The sequence below is a fragment of the Poecile atricapillus genome, chromosome Z (assembly GCF_030490865.1).
Source record: "Poecile atricapillus isolate bPoeAtr1 chromosome Z, bPoeAtr1.hap1, whole genome shotgun sequence".
Taxonomy (NCBI): Eukaryota; Metazoa; Chordata; class Aves; order Passeriformes; family Paridae; genus Poecile; species Poecile atricapillus.
In genome coordinates this window covers 15,653,708-15,680,638 of record NC_081289.1, presented here as the reverse complement: position 1 = coordinate 15,680,638, position 26,931 = coordinate 15,653,708, and the positions used below count along the sequence as shown (strand labels likewise).

General features: G+C 43.8%; 2 protein-coding genes across 4 annotated transcripts in view; one reads left to right on the top strand and one right to left on the bottom strand.

Annotated features, from left to right (window-relative positions):
• The window catches only part of LOC131592767 (dynein axonemal intermediate chain 7-like), a 27,803-nt gene extending 19,374 nt beyond the window's left edge, over window positions 1-8,429 (top strand). The window contains exons 3-8 of the mRNA XM_058864506.1: window positions 4,870-5,089; window positions 5,749-5,893; window positions 6,147-6,361; window positions 6,943-7,110; window positions 7,294-7,407; window positions 7,993-8,429. Coding sequence (XP_058720489.1) covers window positions 4,870-5,089; window positions 5,749-5,893; window positions 6,147-6,361; window positions 6,943-7,110; window positions 7,294-7,407; window positions 7,993-8,268 — 1,138 coding nt within the window. The 3' untranslated portion in view covers window positions 8,269-8,429. The remainder of the gene's footprint in view (window positions 1-4,869; window positions 5,090-5,748; window positions 5,894-6,146; window positions 6,362-6,942; window positions 7,111-7,293; window positions 7,408-7,992) is intronic.
• LOC131573423 (inositol 1,4,5-triphosphate receptor associated 2-like) lies at window positions 8,282-26,931 on the bottom strand. 3 transcript variants are annotated; one of them, XM_058827372.1, is made up of 23 exons: window positions 26,830-26,931; window positions 26,364-26,526; window positions 24,544-24,605; window positions 23,550-23,615; window positions 22,658-22,766; window positions 21,353-21,500; window positions 20,497-20,578; window positions 16,997-17,043; window positions 16,849-16,913; window positions 16,650-16,760; window positions 15,118-15,194; window positions 14,921-14,993; window positions 14,154-14,208; window positions 14,043-14,070; window positions 13,352-13,492; window positions 12,819-12,953; window positions 11,920-12,067; window positions 10,990-11,033; window positions 10,305-10,382; window positions 10,131-10,195; window positions 9,596-9,697; window positions 9,358-9,462; window positions 8,573-8,966 (listed from the first exon to the last, which is right to left on the bottom strand). In XM_058827372.1, the coding sequence occupies exons 1-23, from the start codon at window positions 26,923-26,925 to the stop codon at window positions 8,723-8,725; spliced, it is 2,244 nt and encodes a 747-aa protein (XP_058683355.1). In that variant the 5' UTR covers window positions 26,926-26,931; the 3' UTR covers window positions 8,573-8,722. The 3 variants fall into 3 exon arrangements, with proteins under 3 accessions (XP_058683357.1, XP_058683355.1, XP_058683356.1); XM_058827373.1 differs by having other exon boundaries at window positions 22,658-22,763; XM_058827374.1 differs by lacking the exons at window positions 24,544-24,605; window positions 26,364-26,526; window positions 26,830-26,931 and adding an exon at window positions 26,042-26,128 and having other exon boundaries at window positions 8,282-8,966.

Below are 26,931 nucleotides of genomic sequence, written 5' to 3'. Positions count from 1 at the left end.
GGTTCAATCAGAGAAAAGTTTTATTAATTACAGCAAGCAAGCAATAAGCAAAAGATCAGCGCTGGGCGACAGGGGAGTTCCCTCTCCGCGAAACTGCCGCGCCACCAGTTTCCGTATTCCCCCTTTTAAGCTATTCAGCTTCCGGGTTACATGTCCTTTCTCGGGTGTCTCTGCGCATGTGTCTCCGGTTGCTAGGGGGTCTTTTTCTGCCTCCTGGTGGTCGCGGGATGAAGTTCAAAAGTCTTCCTCAGTCCTCTCCCTTTGACCTTTTCTCACTGTTTTCTTTTAAGGCTCATCTCGGTTACTTTCTGGAATTCAAGAAAGCTCGCAAGGGCATTAGTAATTTATGCAACCGTCAGTAGCAGCCTTCAACCTCATCCTGGTTCCACAAAGCATAGCTTTGCAAAGCATCCTATCTATCTGTTTAGGCGAACAAAAGGGTCTCTACTTACACAATCATCACACCACTGAACAAAATAGTGCCTTTGCCTTTGGAAAGGAAAATCCACTGGGCAAGTTCAGGCCAGCTCTCATTACAGACTTCCTAAATTTATTCATGGAAAATTAAATATTCTCTTTAAATAGGAAGATAGGTACATATATGTGTCTCCAAAATGGTTTCAGGCTCCTAATTTGTAAACTAATGGACACAATTCACTTTGCAGCACTGCCTAGAGTGGCTCCAGGATGTGATGTTATTATGGTCATGGAAACTAAATGAAGAGCATGTGGCTGACCTTTCCCAGCTCAGGTCTGTCTTCCCAAAGGAAGTGTATAGAATACCAACCATCTGGTTTATCTTGCATTTCCTTCCCACTGGAGGTTTATCTCATCATTCCCAGGAGTGTAGGAAATCCTGTTGCAACACAGTTTCTTCTTGTCCACTGGACCCGTGCTGGAATCACAGAATAGAACATTCCCAGCTGGAAGGGATCCACATGGATCCTCAAGTCCAATTGAGGGAGAGAAGAACTGGGTTTGGGGCCCTTGGGATGTGGCACTTTGCAAATGACAGAGAAACAGTGATGAACCCCAGGATGGGGGACGTAAAGTAGGTAGCAGAGAGGAGAGGTGGGAGAAATGTTCCCCAACAGTTTTAAAGTTTAAGCAGGCAGCAGAGTTCTGTAATATGGATGTCCTCATTTTTGTTTGTTTGTGGGTTTTTTGGTTTTTTTTGTCCTCTGTATTTTGCACTACTCTTCCAGAGCAGGGCAGTACCTTCAGCTGGAAAATAACAAAACAGTTGTTAGTACTTCATCTTCTAAAACTGGGCCTGCACCTTTCATGTGCTTTGGGCTGACTGTTCAGATGCAGCAGTTTGTGGACTGTCAGAAGGAGGATGTTGGAATTGAGAAGAAAAGATTTACTCCTTGGTATTCAGTTGTCTGCAGTTAAGAAAAGGAGAAGCAATTATGAGCAATTCCAGTGCCTGACCAGCGCACAAAGCCAGCCCATCTCCCTGGGATCTACATTCTGTTCTGCTGACCCATAGCTAGGTGTCAGATTCAAGAAGCTGGAGTCTTTGTTCTTTTTGGCAAAAACCTGGACTTACCATAGGCACATCCAGCACCTTGTATTTCTGCTAGCTGATGAAATGACAAAAGATTCTGCAGGATCTTGTATGTAGCTCCATCTTCTCCTTCTCTGCAAATGAACTTGGTCCAGGCTCAATGTATGGATGCAGGAAGATGCAGGGGAGCAAGGAAGAGCTGTCACCGAATGTGTCCAGTAGATCCCACCACTTCCAGGAGGTGCTTGGCACAAATTCAAACATTATGCTGTCTGCTCAGAATTCCAGTTTTCTCTCTTTTGAGTCTTGCAGTCCTAAAATGGACCACCTTCCCCATAGCCAGCATGGAACACACCTGTAGCTCCAGTCAGCTTTCTCCTAGGGAACCAGGGTGTGGTCATGGCATTTGTGCGCTGCAGTCTCACAGCCTTGACAGATTTTGGGCCCTGGAGGTTCTTTCCACATGCCCCAAATAGATGGAAAAGCAAGAATTCATGTATTTTGATGATGGTTAAATACAGCTTTCTGATACTATGTAAATAATTTTGATACTTAGTCTGTGAGTTACAGACATTTGTAAAAAACTTCAGCCTTTCATTCCAGCAATCCTATCAATCTGAAAGCATGTGCATTTCAAAACAGGTCTTCTGTGTGATAGCTACATTAAAAATTAAAACTACTGTGTTCTGCCTTATCTAGCCTGGTTTTTTTCCTATGGTTTAGTTCTATTCAGTCAGGTTCAGTCTGATTTTTAAAATCCTATTGTAGAGTTTCAGTGTTTCAGGCTGCATGGTATCAAGAAATACTTTATTAGACAGGACTACTCTTTGGTACTTCAGTCATTGGAACATTCTTCTCAGTCCTAGCTTGTCACAGCTTGTTTCTATGAAATGTAAACTTCTACCATTGGGATTTAGCATGCTTTATTTGTTCAGCATATAAACCATAGGTACCAGCTCAGTGATAACTCAGTGAATAAACAACTATTTTCTCTGTAGTTTTTTCCATCTTCTTGAATCTTACTGCATTTTAGTCTTTAATTCCAGCTAATTTTTCTTTTTAAACAAACAAACAAACAAACAAACAAACAAACAAACAGCAGGCAAAACTGCATTTCCTTGTGAGGCACATTTAGAATGTATCCATGTTATCAGAGTTGCGGGCATGTGTCAGTTTCTACAGGAGCAAAGATCCAGTTTTTGCCTCAAGATGACATCAATTTACTTGAATGGGACCAAGTAAATTTCCTTTCTGAATCCCCCTAAAAAAATGAAATGATGTCCTGTGAAGTTGTGTTAGCCCAGGCTTAGACATCAGGCTGCAGTTCACAGGATGGCCATACTATACAGGAATGACCAGGGTGTGTTTCACAGCTAGAGCAGGCAGAGGCCCACATCTTTTTCTTTCCTTTTTCCTTCCTCTCTTTTTCCTTTGTCCTGCACCATGACATTATTTCTTTATCCATCTCACTGTCCTTTTGCCTGTACCTGTCTGCATCTGCTGATCAGTCCTTCTCCCTCACTGCACCCTTCTCTTTATAACCCTCTGTCCTGCTGCCCATCCCTCTCTCTCTCTCCATCCCCCCACACCCACTTGCCATAGACATTTTTTCTCTCTGTCCTTGTTTCCCTCTTTGTCTCTCTATCCCTCTGTCTTTCCTGAGTGTTTACCACTCTTTTTATTTGTCCTTCTCCATGCCTCACTTATGTCCCTTTTTATTCCCTGTTGCTCTGTCCTGCTCCATGTGCCATTGTTTCTCACTGGATCCTTCTGTCCTATTACCTGTCCCTATTCTTTTTTAATCCCTCTCTGTTGTGCTGCCCGTCTCAGTTGTTTTTATTTCATCTCCATCCTGCACCCCATTCTTCCTTTTCCTCTTGTGTCCTCTCTACTCCCACCCCTGGTTTCTGCCTCTCCTCCTCATCCCTCCCGGTGCTCCCATCCCACTGCTGGATAGCTCGGTGAGTGCGGATTGGGATCCCGGTGCTGCCCTCTGCCCATGGGGCAGCCCCCAGCCTGTGACACTGAAACTGGGCTTCAAGGTCCCTCCCAACACAGGCCGCTCCATGATCCATGGAAACACTGCAGTATCTCCATGTGAACAGAGCAAAGTTTATAAATATAGGGATGTTTTGATAACACTCGGGTTCTGTTGACATTTCTATTAATGATTGTTAAATCATGTGGAGAGATGACAGGAAAATGGAGTTCATCCCCACACTTATTTTTAAAATTTATTTATTATTCATGCTTATGCACATGCTTATCATGTTTATATAGATATGTGTATTATTATACATATAATTATTATACATATGTTTATGACACACAATCTTTATGAATCTTCCAGGCTCTGGGGTTCCTCAGAAAATGATGATTCAAATACACATCATGGTATGCAGTGGTGTAGTGTGGGGTGTTACTGAGCATTACCTAAATGGGTGCTTAAAGTGAGATACCTGCTCTTACACCTTGTAAAGAGGGCCTAATTCTAGGAAATAAAACTGTCCATCCCACATGAGTTATAAATTTCTCCAGTGTTGTGGTGTCGTCCTTTGGTTTAATAAGAGTTTTCTTGTGGTAGTGATTTAAATAAAACAACTGCAAACTATTGGCATAATTTAGCTCCACTTTACAGCCTTTTAGAGTTGTCATCTTTTGATATGGTCTTATTTTCTCTGAGCAAATTTTATAACAATTACAGTAGCTGTTTTTACAGTATTGAACACTTTTTTTCTTGATTCCTGTCAACAGTGACTTCTCTCCTCTTGTACCATCCCATGTGATGTTTTATGTGGTGTGGGCTGGTTTGGTTTTTTTAAAGAAAATATTTATGGCCATTTTTGTCCGCAGTGTTTCTGCCTTTTACTATCATTTTCCAGCTAATTAAACCTTAAGTTCATACATATATGAAATATCCATAATTATGCACAGAAAAGGAATTATCTTTGTTATCTGAAAATTGTGTTTAATGTTAAATCCCTCTTGCTCTTCATAATTACCATGTTTTTCACCGTCAGCACATGGCCTTTTAGCACCTTATTTTTAGATATCTTTTTATTTGCTTTATTTCTTTTCATATCAATATAATCTTACAAAATCTGCCCAGAATCGACTGTATTACTGTGCTTGTGAAACTCTTGTGCATGTAACAATGGACTCATTTTGTCAGTAAAACCTTATTCCTATTGAAAACATTTGGCACTGGCCACAAATCCAAAAGCCCCAAATCAAGAAGCACTTTTCATTGCCCAGCTCTCTGCCTTTCCCCACATTTCAGTGATTATTGAAGAGCACCAGCAGATGGGGCTGAAATGCTGCCTCCTGGAGCACTTCCAGCACACAGAGTGAAGATGAAGAGAGGTGGGAAATGCTGAGTTTGAGCACCAGGTTAACTCCTGCTGTCCGGTGAATTTTTCAGAAGAGGATGCGCTGCTGCAGGAGGAGGCAGGAGGCAGAGAAGAGGCACCCAGAGGTGTTGATCTGCAGCAGCTGGTGCCCCTGGGGGGTGTGTACCACATCGATGCCCTGCAGCTGCCGCCCCAGGCCCAGGACGTCGGGGACTGGAGCATGGTGGAGGTGAGGGAGGAAAAGGATCAGCCCCTGCTGCCCTGGCACCCCTGAGGAGCCGCTCCTGAGGTTTGTCACTGCTGGCACACGCACTGGACACGACTTCTGAGCGGCAAACCAACGAGACGAGGTTTGCAAATCATCAGATTTTCACATGTGAAAGGTAAAAGCACGCTGGTACCAAAAGAGCTGCTGGTTCAGCTGCAGGCTCTTCAGGCCGGCTGAGGGCTGCATTCGCTGTGTTCTGGTTTCTTCTAGTGCTGAGCTACCCCACAGGTTGCACTCTGACACTGGAAACTTTCAATAATTGCAATTCCCAATAAGCCAAACACAGAGAGCAGCACTGTGGGCAGGGGAGCAGCCCAGGATGTTCATTCCCAGCCCCCTGGGACCTTCCCTCTGACACTGGGAGTGGAATTACACCTGCTTTTGCCTCCCAGCTGCTCCTGGTTTCTGAGGCTGTGCCCACACTGGGGCACAGGAAGGGTTCCAAGGCCTCGTGGTAGCTACTCTTCTACAGCCTTCAAAGTTGTACTTGGAAATGTGCAATATTAGTAAACCCTTTGAATGGTGCATTAAAAAACTCTGCAGTAGTTAGATGAACTCAAATAAAAAATCCTGCATTTTCTGATAAACCCCTTATCTGTCCTTTTCCTGTCTTGCCAAAGCTGCTGGATGTTGGATTGGAGGTGTATCCATATTCCCCAGGAGAGGTTGAAGATGGCACACAGTTTGCAGTACAAATAACCCTGAAGCTCCCTGATAATGTGATTTATTTTAAAGTGCCTGTGGTAGCCCGATGGGATGCTGCAGGTACGAACTTAGGACATAAATTTATTTTAAATTTGAAGAGTGGAATTTATACCCAAGTTGGACTACTGTCACAATCCAGCTGTAAAGATAAGGCTCCAGTTTAGAGCCCAGAAATAGTTGGGGGACTGCAATGTTAATTGATTTGGGGATTTTACATTTATTTTCTTATTAGTTTTTTGGTTTGTTTTACTTGAGCATTACTGCCAGAAGCCTTTCATGTACATCAGTGTATCATTGCTTCCTTTTTGTCCAGGCCAGCAGTGGAGAACTGATGGCATCAGCGAGATAACGTATGAAGCAGAAGAAAAGAGCATCACCTTTGGGATGGGTGCCTTTTGTACAGTAGCCCTTTTCCAGGATGCTCACCTGAACCTGCCCTATCAGGCCTGGGAATTGCACCCCACTGGGGTGGATGAAGGACTCTTCACAGTTACTGCAGCCTTTGCAACCATTCAGATACAAATTAAGGTGCTGTCACATATTTTTTTAAAATCAAACATTTGCAGTTAAAAAATCCCATAATTATTACAGTGTCCCTGAGTAAGAATTAGGGATGTTTCCACAAGAGTAATTTGAATCTCTCTTCCTTTCCAAGCGCTGTGTTGGTTATTTAATTTCAGTTATTTACTATGAGAAAACATCTGTGCATTTGCTCTGGAAAGTTTCAGTCAGTGCTTTGCTGCTGGTGCTGCCTTGCTGCATTCAAGCCTGTTCCACCTGTTAGAGACCTGAAAATTGTTCCTCTCTCATCCCAGCTCTACCAGGAGAAGTTAAAGCATTTCTAGCAGCCTACTACTAATGTTCCTTATTGCTTCTCAAACTTCAAGCTACTCATGATTATTCATTGGTTCATTGCTGTACAAATCACTACACCAGTCTAATTTCTGAATTCCTACACAAAGCTGGCTCTCTTCAGGATCTGTAAATGAAAGGTCACAGCCCAGTGTAGCAGATGATGGGGGTAATAGCCAGCAAAGATAATATTTGAAGCCTACACCAGAAAGGTATTTCCATGACCAGTAAGTTGCTTTCACTGGTTTGTACAACAGGATAATCAGTGTATGTTGTCTGCAGTAGTGGTGGAAGAGGAGGAGGTACTTTCCCAGATGACAGGAAAATGGATGAGGCCTTTTGCCCTCAGAGTGGCTTCAAAAAGAGCTGGAGTGAACATTTGCCCAGCAGAGTACTCTCCCAAGTATGTCCCTGTGCCTGGGAAGGTGAGTGCCAGAGTTTCCTGGTGGTTTTCCCTCCCATTTTTCACTCAGGTCACCCTTTCCTGCACTGGGAGCTGCTGTGCTGCCAGCTGAGCCAGGGACTGAGTACAGCAGGCCCTGACATTGCTGTAACACAGGAAAATAGAGCAAGTTCTGTTTTGTCTGATTGCTACTTGTGCACTGCAGGCTGCCCTGGCAGAAGTGAAGGCCTATGAGCAGATGGCTCTGCTTGCAGCTGCTTTTGCTTTTGCTCACAGCAAGTGGAATGGAGAAGCAGGGCCAGAGCAAGTCGTGTTCAAAGTTTGTGGAGTCAGACCAAACTTCCAGAGCAGGCCAGCACTGACCCCTTCCCCAGTCAGACAGAAACAATTAACTCACCTCTGGTGGCTTCAGCCCCTGCAGTGTCACAGACTGCACCTGAGAGAGCTCTCAGGGGACACAAGTCTCAGCAGGAAAGACACTTGCTAAGGAAAACAGAGCTGATAAATCACCAAGGGAGGCTTTAGCCAGAGCTGGGGTGACAGAGTTTCATGCTCTTCTTCAGAGGCCTCTTGAAAATCAGCAATCTGCTTTGCCAGCCTTTTAAAGAACAGCTGGAAATTCCTTCCTGCCTGTAGGGTTTCTTTTGTTCCCTACTGCAGAGGAGGGAATAAGCAACCTCAGTGTTGATTTGTCTCCACCTGTGAACTAAAACACATAGTTAAAACTTCTCCCAGCCAGACAAACACTCCCAGGTGTGGCTGGAGAAAGGTAACCCACCCCACTACTGAAAGCTGGAGTGGCTTTCTCACTCTCAGGTTAAATGCATGTGGCACACAGATATTAGAATTTGTACTCTGACAGTGACACAGGCTTCACCTCACAGTGCATTTTTTCCTGCCATAGGCAAGTGAACATCTTACAGTGGGCTCTGCCAAAGACAACAACTGGTCTCTTTATATGTTCAATGGTGAGAAAGTACAAAACCTCAAGCTCACTGAAACCAGTGAAGCTTTTACAGAAGAGCTGGAAGAAGAGTCTGAATTTCACTCCACACTCTACCATATGCTCAAGGCTTCTGCCAGCAATGAAGCCATGGATAAAGTGGAAAGAGCTGGCTTCCTGTTTATTGATTCTGTGTATCAGCTGCTCCTTGCTACCAGAGTTTTAGCATACTCTTAGATACAGCAAGCTTTCCTTCAAAACTTTATTATCAAAAGCTTTCAAAAAAGTTACATTTCAAGTCTTAAATCCTTTTCTGTTCAAATCATTGAAACAGGTTCTAAAATGCAAACATTTTATCTTTGTTCAAGCAAAATAAATTCTTTATTCTCTTGTGGCTACACCACCTAGACGCATTTATTGTTAACAATATTAAAAATTGCTGTTCTATTGTAAACCTCAACAGAACTGAGACCCTTTTAGCTACTTTTAAAGATGACTTTTGCCAGAATGGGAAGAAAAATACTTTTTTTTTAAAATTTCAAGTCATGCTTTAAAGAAAAAAAATGAATCTCCTCCCCAAAAATACCCACAACTCAGCAAAACAAATCCAGACACGTAATCTTAAATCAAGGCCAGCCTCAGCTCCTGTCCGGCAGAGCGTGGCAGCGCAGCTCCGGCAGCGGAGCCGGGGTTATACCGGGGGAGGGCCATTGTGTTGCAGTCCTGTGTAGGGCCACAGCAGCTGCTGCACCAATGTCCAGGAGTCCCCAGTGCCCACAGGGGCTGCATCTGCTGGCCTCTGCAGGGACAGCCCCATCAGGAAGCTCGTGAGAGCAGCCAGCAGGACCAGCATGGACACGGACACCCAGAAGGTTTTGTTAGCGTTGCTGAAGGAAGCCTTGAAGTGGGATGCCCACGCTGAGATCAAACTGTACCTGGGCAGGGCAGGAAAGCACAGAGCCCTTCAGTGTCTCTTCAAAACGTGAAACTCTTCCCAGCCCACCCCCAAAACCCCTACAGCAAACTAGATCCCACAAACATCAAAAGTGACAGGTTGTTACTGTTTTGGGAGCTGTGCAGGGGGAACTTTGGTTCTGGGTTTAAAACACAATCAAGGAAGCAAATTCTTGATAAGCTGACCCAGCTCAGCAGTCCACCCAAGCTTCCTGTACCTCACACTGTTTCTGAACTGATTCACAAAAGTTGCCTTGCAAGAGCGGCAAGAACTCTTGCTTATAAAAAGCACTGAAAGTCCTGGCCTTTTGTTCGAAACCTCTTCCCATGTGCACCTCCCAAACATGGCTTTAACTGGTGAAATAAACTTACATAGACTCCAGGGTCCATTTGGGTGGGTATTTTCCTTTTTCAGAGACACTTTCCTTCCTAGTTAGTTGTCCCTGTACTTCAGCAGGTGACTCCAACTTCTCATTTCTGTAAACAAGAAACAACAGTCCCAAAGCACTACTAAATTCACAAAAGCTTGGCTTTATAGCCCAGGTGGTGAATTAAAAGCTCATTAAAAACCAAACCAGGACACCTGGGAGGAAGCTTCTGCTGAACTTACTTGGTTTCAAAATGCTCCTCTTCATACTCTGCCCAGGAATAGGTGCTGAGGAACCTCTGCAGTGAAGGACGCTTCTCATTCTGCTTCACCCCTAGCCTGCCCCTGCCATGTGTTAAACAAATTTGTCTGATTTTCCCCAGCAGAAAAAGAACAGGAAATCAAATTTAGCAGCAGCCTAGTCATTTGGTTGACCTCAGACAAATAAACCACAAATTTAATTGCTTGAAATTAGGATCATTAAAAAAAAACACCCAAATGAGACCAAACAAAACTACAGTTCCATCCACTGTAGATATTTAGATTTCACATTTTAGTTCTAAAGCAAGAAAGTTGAGGGATTTTTTTAAAGCTATCAATGCTCAGTAAGTAAAAAAGGTGAGCTCATAAAGCTCATTTACCTATCATAGCACATAAAACTAATGAAAAAAGTGTTGCCTAAACATTATTATACCCCAAGATGCTTCATGCTTTCTTACTACAGGCACAGAGTCAACAAGTATTCCCCCCATTCAGAGACAAGCCCAGGTGACTTTACCAACTGCTTGATCTCCTGCTGAACCTGTCACTTTGTTCATCCCCATTGGATTCATGGAACTGGGCCTGGAGGAGAAATTTGCCACATTTACTGCACTGGCATTCTTAATGCTTCATTCCAGCCAGTTTTGGGGAGGTGAAACACCTCAACATCCCTCCAGTAGCCCCTACTTACCAGTGGCACCCCAATCCCTGCATTCCCAGCACTCCTGGGCACTGTTGCAATGCTAACTCTCCGCAGGGCTGACGAGGGCTATACAAATGAGAGACATTACTGGCTCTTAGCAAGGCACAGCTGGGTTACCCACTGAGCACACAAAATACCATCTGCTTTACACAAACTATATTAAAAAAAGATGTTGAGACTTAGCTTGAAGTAACACACAAAGGATCCAATCTCAAGTGCAGATCAAATCAGAGTTTTGAAACAGCATCTTTCCACAATAAATGCTTTCTGCCCACCTGAGTGAGGCTGGCTGCACAGCTTCCAGCAAAACACCAAAATGGAATGTAACTAAATTCCCCTAACCTCACTCACAGGAATTCTTACTTTCAGTTTGAACAGCTCCCATCTCATATTTTTGTCCTAAACACTCCTTTAACTCCCAAGGGAACCATGCACGAACAATATTTCATAACCAGTGAGTGAGAACCCAGCCATTTCACCTTCACCTTCTAAGGAGGACCATTTAGAGGGTTGGTGGCGTGCCTGAAAAGTAGATCATCATGTTTGATGGCACCAGCATGTATTTGTGACAGAAAAGCAACCAGTTAAGCATGCAGCAGAGCACCACCACATAAAGCAAAGAAAACCACACACACACTTAAAAAAATTTGAAATTTCATGTAAAGACCATTACCTTAAAGTTAAAAGGACTTGGTAGCTTCTTATTTGTAGATTCATCTGTGAAGAGATCAAACATCAGAGCTTTACAGGAGGAATGTGCTGCTAACAGGAGTGCAGTGAGTTTAATTTGCAGCCTAAGGTCTGACTCTCCTGCAGAGTTTATTTAAGCAAAGCACTCTCAGAAGGCAGAAATGAGATCTCAGGAAAAAGCCTCCTATTTCATTAAATAAGTTCATAACATTCATACATTACCCATCTTCTGCAAGCATCAGCTTCCATCATTATCACCAAATATATTCTATTATTGAGACAGTATCCTGTTACAGGACTGTCTTTCACAGTCAGGACTGTGATTCAAAAGGCTCCTGCAAGGATTTTATGGTGTCCCCTTTTGGTATTTAAAAAACACATCCTATTTTTCAGAAGAATTTAATACTTCTCTGGCAAAGCCACAAATGCACAGCACTGGCTGCAAACCTGGCTGCTTAGAAGGGGAAATAGAGGCTCCCTACACTTATGGGATTTGTAATTCCCATGCAGAAAAGGGTAGGGTGCATCTGTAGAGAGCAGCCAAAGCTCAGCTACCTAGAAATAGCTACTGTGAACAAGCACCCAAATTTACTTCTCACAAGGAATAAGATTATCACTAACACATGCCATGCACTTTGCTGAAAGCCAGAGTATCCCTGTGTACTTGCAGTGGTCCCACACACAAATCCTGAAATCCATGACAGTTTAGGCACAAGTTTAATTTCAGAGAGCTGCCTTTAATAGTGTTAATAAATTGCTATTTCCCCCCCTCTCCGCTCCTTTTTTAGAAGAAGGGATAAAACAACCATATAATTCTGTCACCTAAGATGTGGTGGGATTATATGACTATTCTGCAGCTATAAGGGCCTGTCTGGCAGGTGCTAGCAAAGGGAAAGAGGCTTTTCCTGGTTACCTCTGTCTCCAAGGGAGCTGAAGGACCTCTCGTTCTGGAGCAGGACCTGCTTGAGCTCCTCAAGCTCCGCATGTTCTTTGGCGTACATGCGCTTCAGGTTCTCCACGTGCTGGATCATCACCTCCACAGCCTTGCTCACCCGGCTCTCCTGAGGGAGCAGGGAAAGCAGCAGCTCTCAGGAACTGCCTCATGTTTGGCTATTTCCCCCTTAAGCATCTGCTCTCCTCTGGTATATCCCACTTTTATCCTCGACTTTCAAAGCTTCACTACAACCCCTGTCCTAGCATATGCTACACAGGTTTCATTTCTCTGGGGATCACTCTTGTTGTAAAATAAATAAATAAGTCTTCAGTTTTGCAAGCCCTTACAACTCATCATTATCATCATCTCCTCTGATGTACAGTCTCAGCTGCCACCATGCATTTGCTGGTATTGCTGAGTCATATTTTCATGCTGCTCTGGGGTATTGTACACAGCTACACCTAACATTTGAGCAGGGCTTTGTAATTTTCCATAGATTTGCTGATAGCTGTAGCTATCTTTCCATAAGGCACAGAACCATCTTTGCAGCATCAAGGCCATTGTTACCACCCTGCTTAATATTTTGTACATCCCATTGCTGCAAAGTCTTTTTTTTGTTTGATTTTTTTCAACCAGAACCTTATTATTTCTCATGTGGGTTTTTGCACAATTCTAGCTGCTCTCGGTGCCTGGGATTCCTTATAACAAAGAGTAAGAAGAGAAGTCCAGGACTAAGCTGTACTGGCTAGTCTACACTACACACACCAGATTCCCAAATCTCATCCAGGACCCTAAAGCCCAGCAAGCAGATATGGCTATCCCTTTGCAGCTGGAACGTTTCAGCTTTGTACAAAGTACTTTTAGATGGAAAGTGTTACCTGATTAATGGCTCCCAACATCTCTGCTCTGCTGGCAACTCGAGCTGCGTATTGGCTAAGGAACTGCAGGCTTTTCTGCAGCTTCTTAATGATCTCCTGTGCTTGGTTATCTTCTTCACACAAAGGAACTAATGCCTAAGAGCGCACATTGGTAAGAAAACTGGTGTGAATTGTTAACAGGATGAAGGTTTGAGCTGATGACACTGAGGAACTGTGTTCAGGCCCACATCAACACCCTCAATCAGTGTAACTTGCATAGAGAGCTCAAGTGGGCAGAGACTGGAACAAAAAAATCAGCTGAAGCAAGGGGCAGATGTTTGCGCAACAGAAAAATTCCCCACTGCCTGAGCACGCAACGCACTTGGATCAGGATTACCCCATGTAATCTCTCATATTTTAACTGCATTGCTCCAGAACTTCATTTATATTTGCTCACCATGTATCCCATGCACACACTCTCCCTTTAAAAAGCTGTTTTAAGAGAGACACATCTGCTTATCCCATCCACTCTACCAGCCCCGGTCAATACTGACCTCTAACATCTTCACAGCATTTGTGATCTCCTTTTTCAAGTTTTCTTCAGCCAGGTCTCGGGACCTCTCTTCGAGCTTCACTCTCTTGTCCAAGGTAAACAAGTCACACTTAAAACCTAAAGACAGCCTCAGAAATTCAGCCTGTTGTGGGAGGAGAAAATATTTCAGAGGAATCCAAGTGATGCAGAAGTTTAAGGAGATTTGGACACTGACATGACATTTGGGACTATACCCTATGACCAAAGTTTAGGAGAGATACAGAAAAGTAAGTGAACATGACCCACTTCCTTTAAGCAGGTCTTCCCATCTGTAGTGATGGAGGATGTAGGAATGTTCTGCAGCCAAAAGAGGTGACATCCTGGCAGCACACTGTGCCATCTGTGCCTTTTGACAAAACTGTTTTAAATCCTCACATTCCGCCTGGGAGGAGGTCACAGCTATGCTCCTTCAAGCTTGCAAACAAATGTCACAGTAGTGACAAGTCTTTGTTCAGCTTTACAGATTTCCACCTTTCTCCATCCCATCTCTTGAAAAAAATTTCCATTAGGCTTGGAAAGAGATTTCAGAACTAACCTACAATACACCCAGTTTAAGCTGGATCATTCTTCTGTGTAGGAGGAGAAATTAATCATAGTTTATCTACAATATCTGTTATCTGAAATTCTTCAGGATATAAGCAGTTGAGACTTACCTCCACTTCCTTCTCATTTGGGGAGTCACTGTAGGAGAAGAAAAAGAACCATGGAACAGACTGGCTTTAAATTCATACCTGCAGGTAATCACTGAAAGTCAAAATACTTACAGCTCATTTTGCTTGGTTTTATCTCCTTTAATACCACCTGCAGTGGGTGAAGTCACTGAGAAGAGACCAAAAAAACCAACATTTTCAGACCAAAGTGCAAAAACAGCCTCCCCAAAACAACTTGTGAGAGTCTCCCAAGTTTCCACAGATGCCCCTGATCAAGATTTCCAGTGTTAAGCTCTTGCCACTGAAAATAACTTGTCTGCATCAGGTTCTATTCATTGTGAGGTACCACAGCACTGCCACTTGTAGAAAGCCCCAAAAGTCAGATGTTCAGGGGACTTCAGCTGGCACCTTATTAGCACAGAAATGGTTAACTGCAGGTTTGGGCTTCAGGATGTTATATGATTCACTACCTCACCAGCTTTTAGTGGTCTCCAAAGGCAAGAGAGAAGTCTAGGGAGAAACAACATCCTGCTCTCCGTGTATCATGGATAGCACAGAGATGCTTCTTTTACAAATCTTTGGGGAGTGCAGGAGTGCCAGAACTCTTTCAAATATCCCAACTCCTTTGCAGCCAAGAATGTTCCTCCTGTCTAGAGGAATGTGGAGCTAGTTAGATCAGTATATGCAGAAGTCAGAGCTGCAGATTTCGCAAGACACCACTGTTCTTCTCTTAATTTTCGTCTCCAACTGCAGGTACCAAACGCTAAAATGAAAGTCTGATCATGCTTGGTGTGGGACAGGCAGCTCCTTGCACCTCTCTACACAGCTCTGGTTTCAGCTTGTGCTTCAGTAATATGAAGGTGTTAGCAAAACCCACTTACCTTTCCTGCCTGGAACCACAGCTGGTGCTTCCTCACTCCTCTCTTTATTATTTTTCTTTTCCTGGTCCACCTCCTAAAGGCACATCGGAGCAGTTACAGGAAGGGAGCAGCCACCCCACCCCTGGAGGAATCTGTCTCCTCCTTTGTCACTGCTCAGCCAAACCTGCTGGGCTTTTCACTGTCACCAGCACTCTTACCGGGTCTTGCTTCAAAACATTTTGAGGCTTGTGTTCTTCCATCACCAGGCAGGATTCCTTCTTGATCTGACTTGGTCCTGCAGAGAAACATTCCCAAATCCAAAGGTAACAATCAATAAAACACACCAAGCTTCCAACACCCACCATTTTAGCCATGGGCCAGCTGGACTAAAAAAATCACATCAAATACCATGAAAGATCACAGAGAAAAAGAGGAGGCAGCAAAGAACACTATAAAGACACATAGGAAGAAATGTGATTATAACTATGACTGGAAAAAATCCCCATAAGAAATGTTATATATCTGCAGCTGAGAATATAATGTACTTCCTGTAGTCGAAGATGAAAGTTATAGTAATATTCCCCTGGATAAATAAATTTTATTATTTTGCTACCAGCATAGATACTTGTTATGCTTGCTGTTTAAAAAGGCATCTTTTAATTAATACTTATACGTTTAAGAACATCTAGAATATTTTCTTTTCTCCTCTGTTTATGCAGTCACACATAGCTGTGTCCCAAAGAAATGGCACAGGGAAAAACAAAAAAAGAAAACAAAACTCCAGAAAAACTCCAGCTTCAGGTTTGAAGCCTGCAAAGGGAAATTTATCAGTTCTAATTTTAGAAAACACGTTCCTTTCAGAGATGTGCATCAGGCAGGTGGATTCTCAGACTTTAAAGCTATTTGGACTTCTTAAAATTTGTTCTGTGTATCTGCTTCCTCTTAGCCAGAGGCACCTGGACTACATATGAAAATTAACAGTAGACGGGAAATCAGTAGAAAGAAAATACTTTTAATTAAGGGACAATTTCAGGAAGATACTATTGAGGACAGAAACAAAGCCAAACAAGAAACTATAACCTTATATGGAGGTAAAGATTTAAAAAAAAATTACAAACAAGCACACACAGGTCTTCTGTGCTGCTTACTCGGATCAGCTTTACAAAAACCACTGAAGTACAGTGTGTACATGTGCTCTAGTTTTGGTTTTATAGTTTTTCAGGAGAAGAAAATCATCAGATCTGGTGGCTGTTTATGGCTCTAGCAAAGACCAAACAATATACAAATGCCCCTATCCCCATGTCTCCTCTTGACCTATCACAGCTTCTTGCACAACAGCCTTGAAAGAGAGGAAAGCGTTTAGTAGCACTGTCAAACTAAATAACTGTTTATACCCATAAAAACATGTTTTCTCTTGTCAAAAATTGTCTGGGATTTTGTACCCACTCAGTGTTTTGCCAGCTGAGCAAGCCCCAAGATCTCACAGAGTTGTTTCATGCTCCCTGCCTGCACTGCTGTGGTAAGGTGGTTAAAAAATTTTATTCTTACTCAGCTACTCAGCTTCAGAAGGGCTTGAGAGCACTGGGAGGGGGCGGGGGGGGGGGGGGGGGGCAGCAGGAACATGAAAATACTTTCAATAATAGAAATTCTCCTGTTGTTGCTCTTACTCAGCTTCCTCACTTCAAAGATGTGCTGGAAGCAAACCATTTCCTCAGTGTGTGAGTGCCAGGCAGTGCAGCAGCCACTGTACCTGACACAGGAGCAGCTGGGCCCTTATCACCATTCATCTCCTTTGCCACAGAAGAATCTTCCCCTCTCTCATGTAAGGCTTTGGATGATCTTTCCTCCATAACAAGGCAGGCTGGAACATAAAACAGCAGAAAACACAGCTTTTATTGCTCAGTAAACACAGACTTGAGCATATCCAGTGCCCCAAATTAAGGACTCACCCGGTACTGGTGCTGTGCTTGCCTCTGAGGATGCAAAAGCTTCTTGGGCTGATGTTAAGTGATCGCTGCCAAAACAAAACCCTTTCAGATACTCATCTACATGATACAGGTCTTGATAAAGGCTTTTAAATCTTTCACAAGGTCTGACCTGGATGGGATCAGAGTGGCTCGTGGTGTTGACTCCCCACAGTCAATCTTCAGGGAGAGAGAAAAGAGTATCAGAGTGATAACTTCCAGAGTAAAACTTTATGTCAAAACTTTAACTTTCCCAGCTCTATTCCAGCAGTGAAGAACTGGCTGGTAACTGCACAGATTCATCCACTAGTCTAAAACCAGCTCAGGAATGTCATATTCAGATATGTGTTTTGGATCCTGACTCCATGACTTGCTCCTAATGCATATTTTCAATGACCAACAAACATGTTAGTGCACCACCATTGTTCCACCTTAACTCTGCATCAGGAGAGATCCATTTTCAAGGTCTGAAGCTCAAAACCTACAAACGAGGTGCACAGAGCTTCACTTGGCTGTAGGGATCAGACTCATTGGGTAAATGGAAGTATTAATAGGCACAGCATGAGCAAGCAGGTGGTTCAGAAAACAGAAAACCAGTGTGCTGCATTGTACAGCTTACTGACTGCCTTTGAAGGGATCCAGTTTCACAATATTACATGTAACAATTACCCAGCCCCTCCAGAGGCCTCAAGCCTCGCTGGTGTACAAACAGCAGAGGAACAGAGCAATTAAAAGCTGGCAGTTTTGCTCGTGTTCCTCTAGCTGCCACAGTGCGGTTTTGGACCGAAGTCTTATCACATCACAGACAAAACCAATATCCTCTTGAGGTTTTTAATTTCTAGGGAGGTACTATATGTGCAACATCCCTCTTCCTCATTTCACCCTGGAAAGCTCCAGTTCACTCATTCAGTTGTTAGGCTGGTCTGTCTTTATGGATGAAAAGACAGGGTTATATATTATAATACTGATGAGGTTTGAAGGGTTAAGTTGGTAATGACTTGTGCTGAGTTACAACCACTGTTGAAGAAAAGGGCTGAATAGAAAATAAAAAAAGCCCAACGCCACTCTTCTCTCCAAGCAGAGGAGGAATGAGGCTAGACAGCTCCCTATACAGCAAGCACCCAAGAGCACTACTAAAGTGTGTGTGGAGAAACAACAGAAAAACCACATCAGCAAGCAATTGCCAGTATTCTGGTATCTTTCCAAACCCCCTCAAATGCCCTCAGAGGACACAGGAAACCCAGGAAATGAGAACAGGAGGTATTCAAGGGCCTTAGTCACTTCCAAGAATGGCCAACTGCTCCCAGTGTCAGGAAGTGCCTTTTCCCTCCTCCCTGCCCTGTTGGAGCTGGGCTGCTCTTGCACAGCCTTGCCCCAGCCAGGTGGATGCTTCCCCTAATGCAAATTCAGACTATTTTTATTATTATTATTTGAATTCTGACATAAGCTTGAGGAAGTGCAGCAATGCATTTGCCTTGTCCAAGCCATTGAGTCTGAACCAGGAGTACTGGGGAGGGAGAATAATATCATGTTGGAAAGAAAAGAAATCTTAAGGGCTTTTAAAACTAACACACAGCACTGATTTAAATTATCTGTTATGCTACATGATCTGTCCCTGCCCAGATGGGCACATAGTCTGTGATTTCTGTTTGCAATGAAGGAAAACGCTCAATTCAGTTTTTAAAAACCCTAAGCTGGCTACCAGGATTATACAATCCCATGGATTCCACATAAAGGGGAAAAAAAAAAAACCAATAAAAGAGAAACACCACATTCTAGATTTCTTAATAAAATAAAATCACATAGTGGTTTGCATTGGAAGAGACTTCAAAGATCAAAGATCCAACCAACCAGTGGAAGGGATGCCTGCCTCTATTCCAGGTTGCTCAGAGCCCATCCAGCCTGGCCTTGGACACTGCCAGGGATGGGGCAGCCACAGCTTCTCTGGGCAGCCTGGGCCAGGGCCTCATCACCCTCACAGTAAAATCTGTTTGCACAAGGCATTAGAGAATGGCACAGTCCTTTTAAGAGGAAGAACAGCCAAAGAGGATCCTGAAGCACATCCCTAGTCACTTTTCCCACCTCCATCCCTCTGATTAGCATAATAAGCCAAGGGTTCTCTATCTCAGCCCACAAATTCTGGACACGGTCTAAAATAACTCCTCCCAAACTATGATTAACATTTGAAAGACCTGTCTGGTTTTCAGACTGTGGTATGACTTCCACATTTATAAATCCAAACTAGAGCAAAAAGCCCAAGTTTCATTTGTCTCTCCCAAGTGCTCCTTTATTAAGTAGCCCCTGAACTTCTATGGTGACAATGATTTGACACAACTTGAGTTACTGACATGCTGACCTGCTCAAATACATCTGCAACTGCAGTGTGATAAAACTCCAGAGAAAACTAGGGAGACCTTTTCTACTTAACAAGGATATTCAAATTTTTCTACATGCCAGTGTTTAGAACAGATACTGGACACAGCCCATTTGCCTTTTCTCTGGAGCAAGCCTTAACATTTTCATTTTCCCCCTTCAGAACATGCATGTGCAAAGCTTATGCTAAAAAGTGATAGCAAGAATAGAAAATGACATTTTTGAGCCCAGCTGGAATTACAGAAAGCCCAAGAAAGCACAGATGTTTCACACACCTTTGCACAGCTGTGACTTTCCAGAAGGACTGGATAAAGTAGGAACCCTCAAGGGGATCCTCTTTTAAGGGCACTTAAGTAGGAGCAGCAGAAGCTGGGAGTTTTTCACCTGCTCTACCCCAGTGTGCTGAAACAGAGTGCCCAGCACTCTTACTTTCTACCCTCACTGCACTTTCTGCTTTGATTTACCACTACAACCAGACCATGCAGTACTCACAGATACCACACACCATCACCCTGACACTGGCTGCTCTTTAGTCCCAAAGGTTATTTCCAGGTTCACAGAAGCCACTGACCAATACTCTTCCACCATCCCCACCAATACTGGAGTTTGTAAAGCTCATTATAAGCCCTGTGTGGTGGAGCTGAGGTCTAGATTTCAATAGTGAGGACTGAGGCACAGCTTAGGTGTGCTGAGCTGCAGTTTCTCTTGCTGTTGCTATGAGAAAACTGCATCTCAATCTGTAGGTGCAGGAGTCAGGGCAGCAGTAAAGGCATAGCTGAGTACACCAGCTGAAGGAAAGCTCCCCTACAGCAAAGATGGCATTTTTCAGTTCATTTACATAGTGCCTGTGGGAAAAAGTGCAAAGCACGGCAGTACTCCCAAATGAAGCATCCTGTGGCTCCTTGCAGGTGGAGAAAGAGAGCAAAACCACTCAATTCTTCCACAGCAGAGCCAACTGTTACTGCAGAACCAGCACTGTCTCCAGCCTTGAAACCCCATTTATAACACTCCACAGCTAAAAGCATGACCCAGATGCACATGACATCAAGACATTCAGTTTTAACACCAAGGTATTGCAGAAACATGTCCAAACAGAAGGGAACACCACCCCCCCCCAGCACCCTGACAGCTGGTGCCAGCTCCATCCACTGTGGAGCAGTGCTGATTTATAGCTGAGCCATCTGGACCTGGGTCTGAGCAAGGCACAAAATGCTTGAGCCTGTTCAAAACCACATCTCAGGCATCAGAGCCAGCACTCACCTCTGCAAGTGAAGAGTCCATCATTGTAATGGAAACAGGAAGGTCTGCATCAGTGTAGTCATCAGCAGAGCATATTTTCCACCTGGCAACACAGGCTTTATTTGCATATTGCCCAAACCACAGAGAGGTAGAGCACCCATTTTCCTTAAGCACATAACAACTGAAGTCATCACTCTCTGTGCAGTCAGCTGGTCTCTCAGGGAAGGACAAAATTCATCACCAACTTCAATCCCTCCTCCCCCGAACAGCCAGAACCACCATCAGTCCTTTTCCCAACCTCCTCCACACTACACAATTCTACAGAAAACCAGTGGTAAAAAGCTTTGAGAGCTGCTGAGTCTCTTGCTGCAGACTGCCTACTTTTGCACCTTCAGGAATATCCTTAGCTTTTAAAATATTCACCACAGTTCACTCCAGCTTTCCTAATCTCAAGAAATTTAATCTCCTTTTTAAAGATCTAAGGAGGCAGCTTGATAGGCAAGGACCTCCGAATTCCTGCTCTAAGCTCTGCAAAAAACAAAAGTCACTCCTCAAAGCCAATAGGATTTTGGCATTTAATGGGAATGCCAATTGTGAGTTAAACATAGAAAAGAGACAAGAATGCCTAAATCATGTCTTGGAGCACGAAATAGAAACCCCACAACTGCATTTTAGCTGTCTGCCAGCAGCTCCAGTAAAGAGTTTTGGTAGCTGTGAACAGAAGCAAAGTGTTGCCCTGGATCACCATGAGCTGATCACCAGGTGTTCAGTATTCCCTCTAAGGGAGGCTCCTGCAGCTGAACCCAGCACATGGAATCTGATAGACCCTGTTGACCCCTCCCCCCTCCACCCCAGAAACGCTATTCTGCCGCCTTACCAGCATTCTCCTGATGTCACATCTGAGCTGGACACGTGTCCCACATCACACCTCTCGAAGGTGCAGCTGCCAGAGCTCTGCCTGCAAGGCCAGTCCCAGCTGTACCCAGGAGGATTATTTGGGCAGGAGGTCTCCAAAGTCAGAGCATCTGTTAAGAAGGACAAGCATGAAGAGAGGTGGTCCTTGGCAAAGCTGGATTTAGTTACAAGTCAGTTTTTTTGGCTAACTCTAAAACAACCAAAAAGTATACCAACCAAGCAGAGATTTTAAATAAGGCAACTTCTGTCTTGGTAGAAAAGGGTTTGGTTGTGTGGCCTCAATTTGTTCTGTAGATGGAAAGTTTGGGAGACTGAAACCCTCTCAGAGTAGCAGAATGCTCTGATGAAGAGCACATGCAGCAAATAAAGATTTGCTTCCATTCACATCTATATGGCCTGGAATTACTTGTACGTTTGTAGTCTGTGAGTGAAGAGCCTCTGTGTGGGACCAGCTCACTGCTGGGAAAAATGCTGGTGTGTGAAATCCCAAATGCAGCAGCACCCTGCAGCTCTGCAATGCACAGCTGTCAGTGGCTGCTTTTAGTCCTCGTAAGGCTTGAGAGACGCAGGGAAGTTCCAGCAACTCAGGAATGCATGAAAAAGCAACAAATACAATCTTCTAGAAAAGGTGGGGCGGTTCAGCCTGGAGAAGAGCAGGCTGACTGGACTCTGGCACAGGTTGCCCAGAGAAGCCATGGCTGTCCCATCCCTGGCAGTGTCCAAGACCAGGCTGGACAGGGCTTGAAGCAACCTGGGACAGTGGCAGGTATCCCTGCCCATGGCAGGGGGATGAAATTAGCTGATCCTTAAGGTTCCCTCCAACCCAAACCATTCTCTTACTCTGTGATTTTATTCTCAGTAGCTCTGTTACTGTTTAAGTTGTTAAACCAGGACTGCCCACAGCTCAGCAGCCAAGGAGCAGGACATCTCAGGGTGTGCCTGAGGGGGCACATTTCCTCAGAGGGAATGGGAAGAATAGAACTCATGCCCTCTGGATCCAGACTGACAAGGACCCTGTCAGGAATATACTTGGATCTATTATTTATACCAATAGCTCCTTAAGATCTTGGGAACTGTCACCTTGCCTTTCACTTCAAACACTGTAACCATGGTTCAGATTCCTGGATTACATGCAGAAATAGGTTAAAGCCCACAACAGATTTTCCACACTCTAGCAGCACACTCAGCACTATTGGGTCAACCATCCTGTCAACTCTTTCTGTATTTCAGGTGAATGACAAATGCCCAACACACTACCAGCTCTTACCTAGCAGAGGGGAGCTGTGCCAGTGTGAAACACCCGAGGGCAGTGCCCAGGGAAAGCCAGAGTACAAGGTGGGTCTCTCACTCCATGGTCGTTTGAAGCAACGGAGCTGCTAATTGAAAAAAATAAGAAGTGCTGCTGTTCTACCACACTGAATACATTAATGCCACCAACTCCCCCCCTCTCCCCAGGCATCTGCACAATATAACACCGGCAGTTACACAAATACATCTTCTGTGGCTTTTTCGTCTAGAAGAGATCATATCTTTAATGGGCAGAACAGTTACAGGAAGAGGCAGGATAACTATACCTGCAACAAAATGTGTTTGTTCAAGCTAGGTCTGGAAATAAATCATACAAAACCATGCAAGATGAGCCTGAGAGGAGAACCAAAGAAGCCACTCAAACCCTGTGAAGGGGGTAAAAATAAAAAATAAAAAAAAAAATAAATCAAAAAAATCCAAACCACACTCGCCAAGAAGAGTCATCTAAAGACAGCATTTGAGAAAACTTCTGAAGCGACATGTACTCAGTTGTATTTGACCTAATGTTGCTTAAACAATGGAAAATTGAAAAGAAATTGGAAGTACCATCTTCAGACTCTGATGCTTCTCTAAAAGGAATTTATCACACATCTGTGTTGTGCTTCAGAGGCAGTGGGAACCTGGCTTTGCAGTAAGGTTTGGAATATGCTTTTGTATGCATGTAAACACCTGCATGCACATACACACAGACACTGATCTCAAAGTATTTCTTGTGAACATTTAATTTAGCAAAGTCTCTCACAAAGCAAGTTATTTATTTCCCTGTAGTGATGAAGAAAATAACCCCCACCCAAAAAAATCCAACATCCCATTTTAACAGACTTAGCAGTGATCACAGCAAGCACACTTACCTTCCCTTCTACGTGTTCAGCTGACGTGGGCAGTAGAGCATAGTCAGAATCTAACTCCGCACAGCACTGTTGTAATAGAGAGAGAGTTCAAGGCAGGCAGGTAAGGGAAAAAAAAAAAAAAAAAAAGGAGAAGGAGCACTACTACTGATTCTGAGCAAAATGCAACTTCATCTTTCAAACTGAACTACTTGCAGTTATGAGTTGCAAAACTGCAACTGCAAAACTCCAGGTATTTCCTATTGCTACTTTCAGCCTTAATTCTGCAGACTCTCATATACAAATATAAGTTTTATTCATGTGCAGCTGGCCCAGTTTTGATTCTGCTCCTTCAATGTCCCTGTCACAGCCTAGGAGACAATTCAGGACCTTCTGTTTGCTGTTAAATACCTTGTTGGTCTGTGTTAAATTCAGAGTGCTCAGATCCTGAGCTATAGCATTCCTTACTAGAGCCAGTTGGGAAAAAAGTCCCTCCACAATGTTTCCCCCTCCACCCCCTCCCAAAGTTGAAGCAAGTAATTTTATTCAAAGCAAAGCACCCCAGAGTTATGTAATTTCCAATGTATTTCTCCACAGAGGGCCACAAAGTTAGTAACTGTTTCACTGCCTATTCCAGGGTCTGGATCCTGAAAAAATCTTCCATTATGAGATTTTAAACTTTTTTTTTTTCAAGCCTGTCTGCAGAAGTAAGGGCTGGCTGTGGGACAAAAATCACACCAGTGCATCAGGGAATGTTTCCTTCAGCCCCTTTTAAGACAATCAAGAATTGCTCACACTGAAGACCAACACCACTTCTGCAAGTCCTGACACATTTTTCCCCAGAAGGCTGCGTAAGGAAAATAATGTGCAGATTTGTACCTACAGCCTCTGTACATGCTAGAAAAGAAGATACCAGGTGCTGCCAAATTGTTTGCAGATGGTCTCAGCTTTGCTGTCCTTCCACCAGAGCCCCCCTGTGCAAGCCCACCTTTCCTGCTCCCAGCAAAGGGCACCATACCTGGCACAGCAATTCACAGAGTCGCCTCTGCAGCAGTTCCCATCTCAGGGCATTAGCAGTCGCTATGAAGAGACATTTACAAGTCTAACAGGGTTCTTTAAAACTTGATAAGCAGTCCATTTTAGAGTATCTCTAACTACTCCTTATCAGAATTTATTGCAGTTTGCATTAGTCTGGTTAAGCCTGCAAACAATTTTTTCACAGGGAAGAGAAAACACTGGACATCTTCACCTGCAAATCACAGGCAATGCTTCCCCACATTATTAGTGTTAGGGATGCCACAGTTCCCTGTGGAAACAGATCCCTCGTGGCTTAGGGGAAGAGAAGCATTTGGCCTTTCCACCTGACATCCTGTACAGAAGTTGTAAAGTCCATGGGCTTTGTATTTAGAAGCATTTTCCCCTCTTACCATGTAGGTGGGAAGAAGTAGGGGATTGGAATGAGTAGGTGGGGAGGAGACCACAGCCCAGCCCTTCAGTCAGAAGGGGCACCAGACCTGCCTGGCTTTTTGCAGGAACCAATATAAAGCATTTTTATTCTTTCCTTCAGTGCCAGCCTTATTTGTCAGCCCTGTTCTTCACAATGCTTTGCAGCTTCTCTACACATACGCCAGTTAGTTAATCTACAAAAATATTTCTGCAAAGTAACTGGACTAACTTAAAGCCAAGGTCTTAGTCATTTTGGGGGGGGGGGGGTTGATTTTTGGTTTGTTTTTTTGTCACAGAGGCACCAAATCAATGTCACATATCTGGAGCTCTCTCTCTTGATCTACTCAAGCTCACTTAACAGAAGAACTCCATCTATTCAGAGCTGGAAAGTGACAAACTATTTCCACTGTCATGCCTCTTGCTAAGAGTAAAATAAAGCAGCTGCACAGTTTGAGGAAAAGCAACACAAGCACACACACAAACAATACCAAAACACTGGTCAGAGGGGGGGCAAGCACATTTTGGGGTTGTTTCTGTCATATCAGTGCAAAGTTGTGCCTTAGAGCTAAAGCAAAGGGGCACAGGGAATTTCTCCTGCAAGATAAACTGTGGTTTCACGTGGAGTTGTTTGCAATGCACACATATACGTTGAGCACATACGGTAAGTGCATTCCTGAGGCCAAAACATTCAGAGGGCTTAGATCAGTCAAATCCTTTTTAAGAAAGGGATCAGACTCCAGGGATAGGAAAGAAAAAGCCACATGTTCTGGACTCAGACCTCAGCATTATTTAACTGCCCAGGTTATTGAGGTGCTGATGTCAGGAAGTGAGTAAGAAAGAAGCAATAAGAAGTTTCCATGGCTCTGTGGCAGAAGTTGCACATGTACAAGGCAGTGACAAGTATTGCTTTCCACTAAAAGAGAGCAGATATTCAAAAACAGAGCAAATACAAGCAGCAAACAGAACATAGAATGTACAAAAATCAAGTCTACATGCTTCAGGAAGCTTAAAAAAGAAGGATGGCTTTGTTTGGGATAAGGTGGGGAACAGCACTTTTGGTAAAGGAGTACCTGTGCCACACGTGGAGTTCTAATCCCCCCTCCTAGGACTGGGGGTTTTGTTAGGAGCTTCTGAAGCTTTGATGGATCCCAACACCCACTCCTTGGGATCCCACCTGCTGCTCAGCTCAGATGGAGGCAGATCTCTTCAAGCAGAAGGAAAAGTAAAAAAAAAAAAAAAAAGGAGAAAAATCCCAAAACAGCAAGCAAGGATCCACAGAGCGTTTTACTGGATGACCTGCAGATCAACCCTTTCTTCCCTTGATGTAACTAAATCCAGAAGTACTTGCCCATGCAAAAAATTAATGCTGGCACATTGCCAAAAGTTACTCACTTTTGTGGTCTTCCACCTTCTTCTGAAGCAACTGGCAAGTGCTTGCTAAAGCTGCAATCACATCCCTGAGATTCTGCTGCTCAGAAATGGCTTCCTCCAACTTGCTCTTCAAGGATGCTGCTTCCTCACAAGCAGAGTGAAATGCTTCAACTTGATCCTCCGCCTAAGCACAAAACAATATTTAGGGAAAAAAGAAAGGAATAAAAAAAATAAAAAAATAAAATAAAGCAGCCTGGCTAGCACAAGGAGCCTCTACAGTTCATGCAAATGAAACCAAGCTGCATCTGTTCTTTCTCAGGAAGTGATAAAGCTCCCTCTGAACTTCTGCATTTTTACGTTGGGGTGGACTGTGTATGGAAGCTATTTTTGGGCCCCTTTTTTTTTCTCTTTTTTTTTAAGCCACCACAAATATGCGATGCTGCCTCTTTCATCAGCAAACTGTTGTCACCACCCCCTCAAATTTTACTTCCTCTGCTGGTTCCACTTTTGCAGGGAGGCACACCGTTCTGAACACGTCTCCCTTCCCCAAGGGCAGCCATGCATTGGACACAGCCCTGGGCATCTCCTG

What these genes read in the sequence shown, in the direction of transcription:
- LOC131573423 (XM_058827372.1), bottom strand. Translation starts at nt 26,925, where the DNA reads ATGCCCAGGGCTGTGTCCAATGCATGGCTGCCCTTGGGGAAGGGAGAC. An exon ending in GTGACATCAGGAGAATGCTG is followed by an intron (nt 20,579 to 21,352) that starts GTAAGGCGGCAG and finishes CTGTGTTGCCAG; the next exon opens with GTGGAAAATATGCTCTGCTG. An exon ending in ATGTTTTGAAGCAAGACCCG is followed by an intron (nt 14,994 to 15,117) that starts GTAAGAGTGCTG and finishes ATGTGCCTTTAG; the next exon opens with GAGGTGGACCAGGAAAAGAA.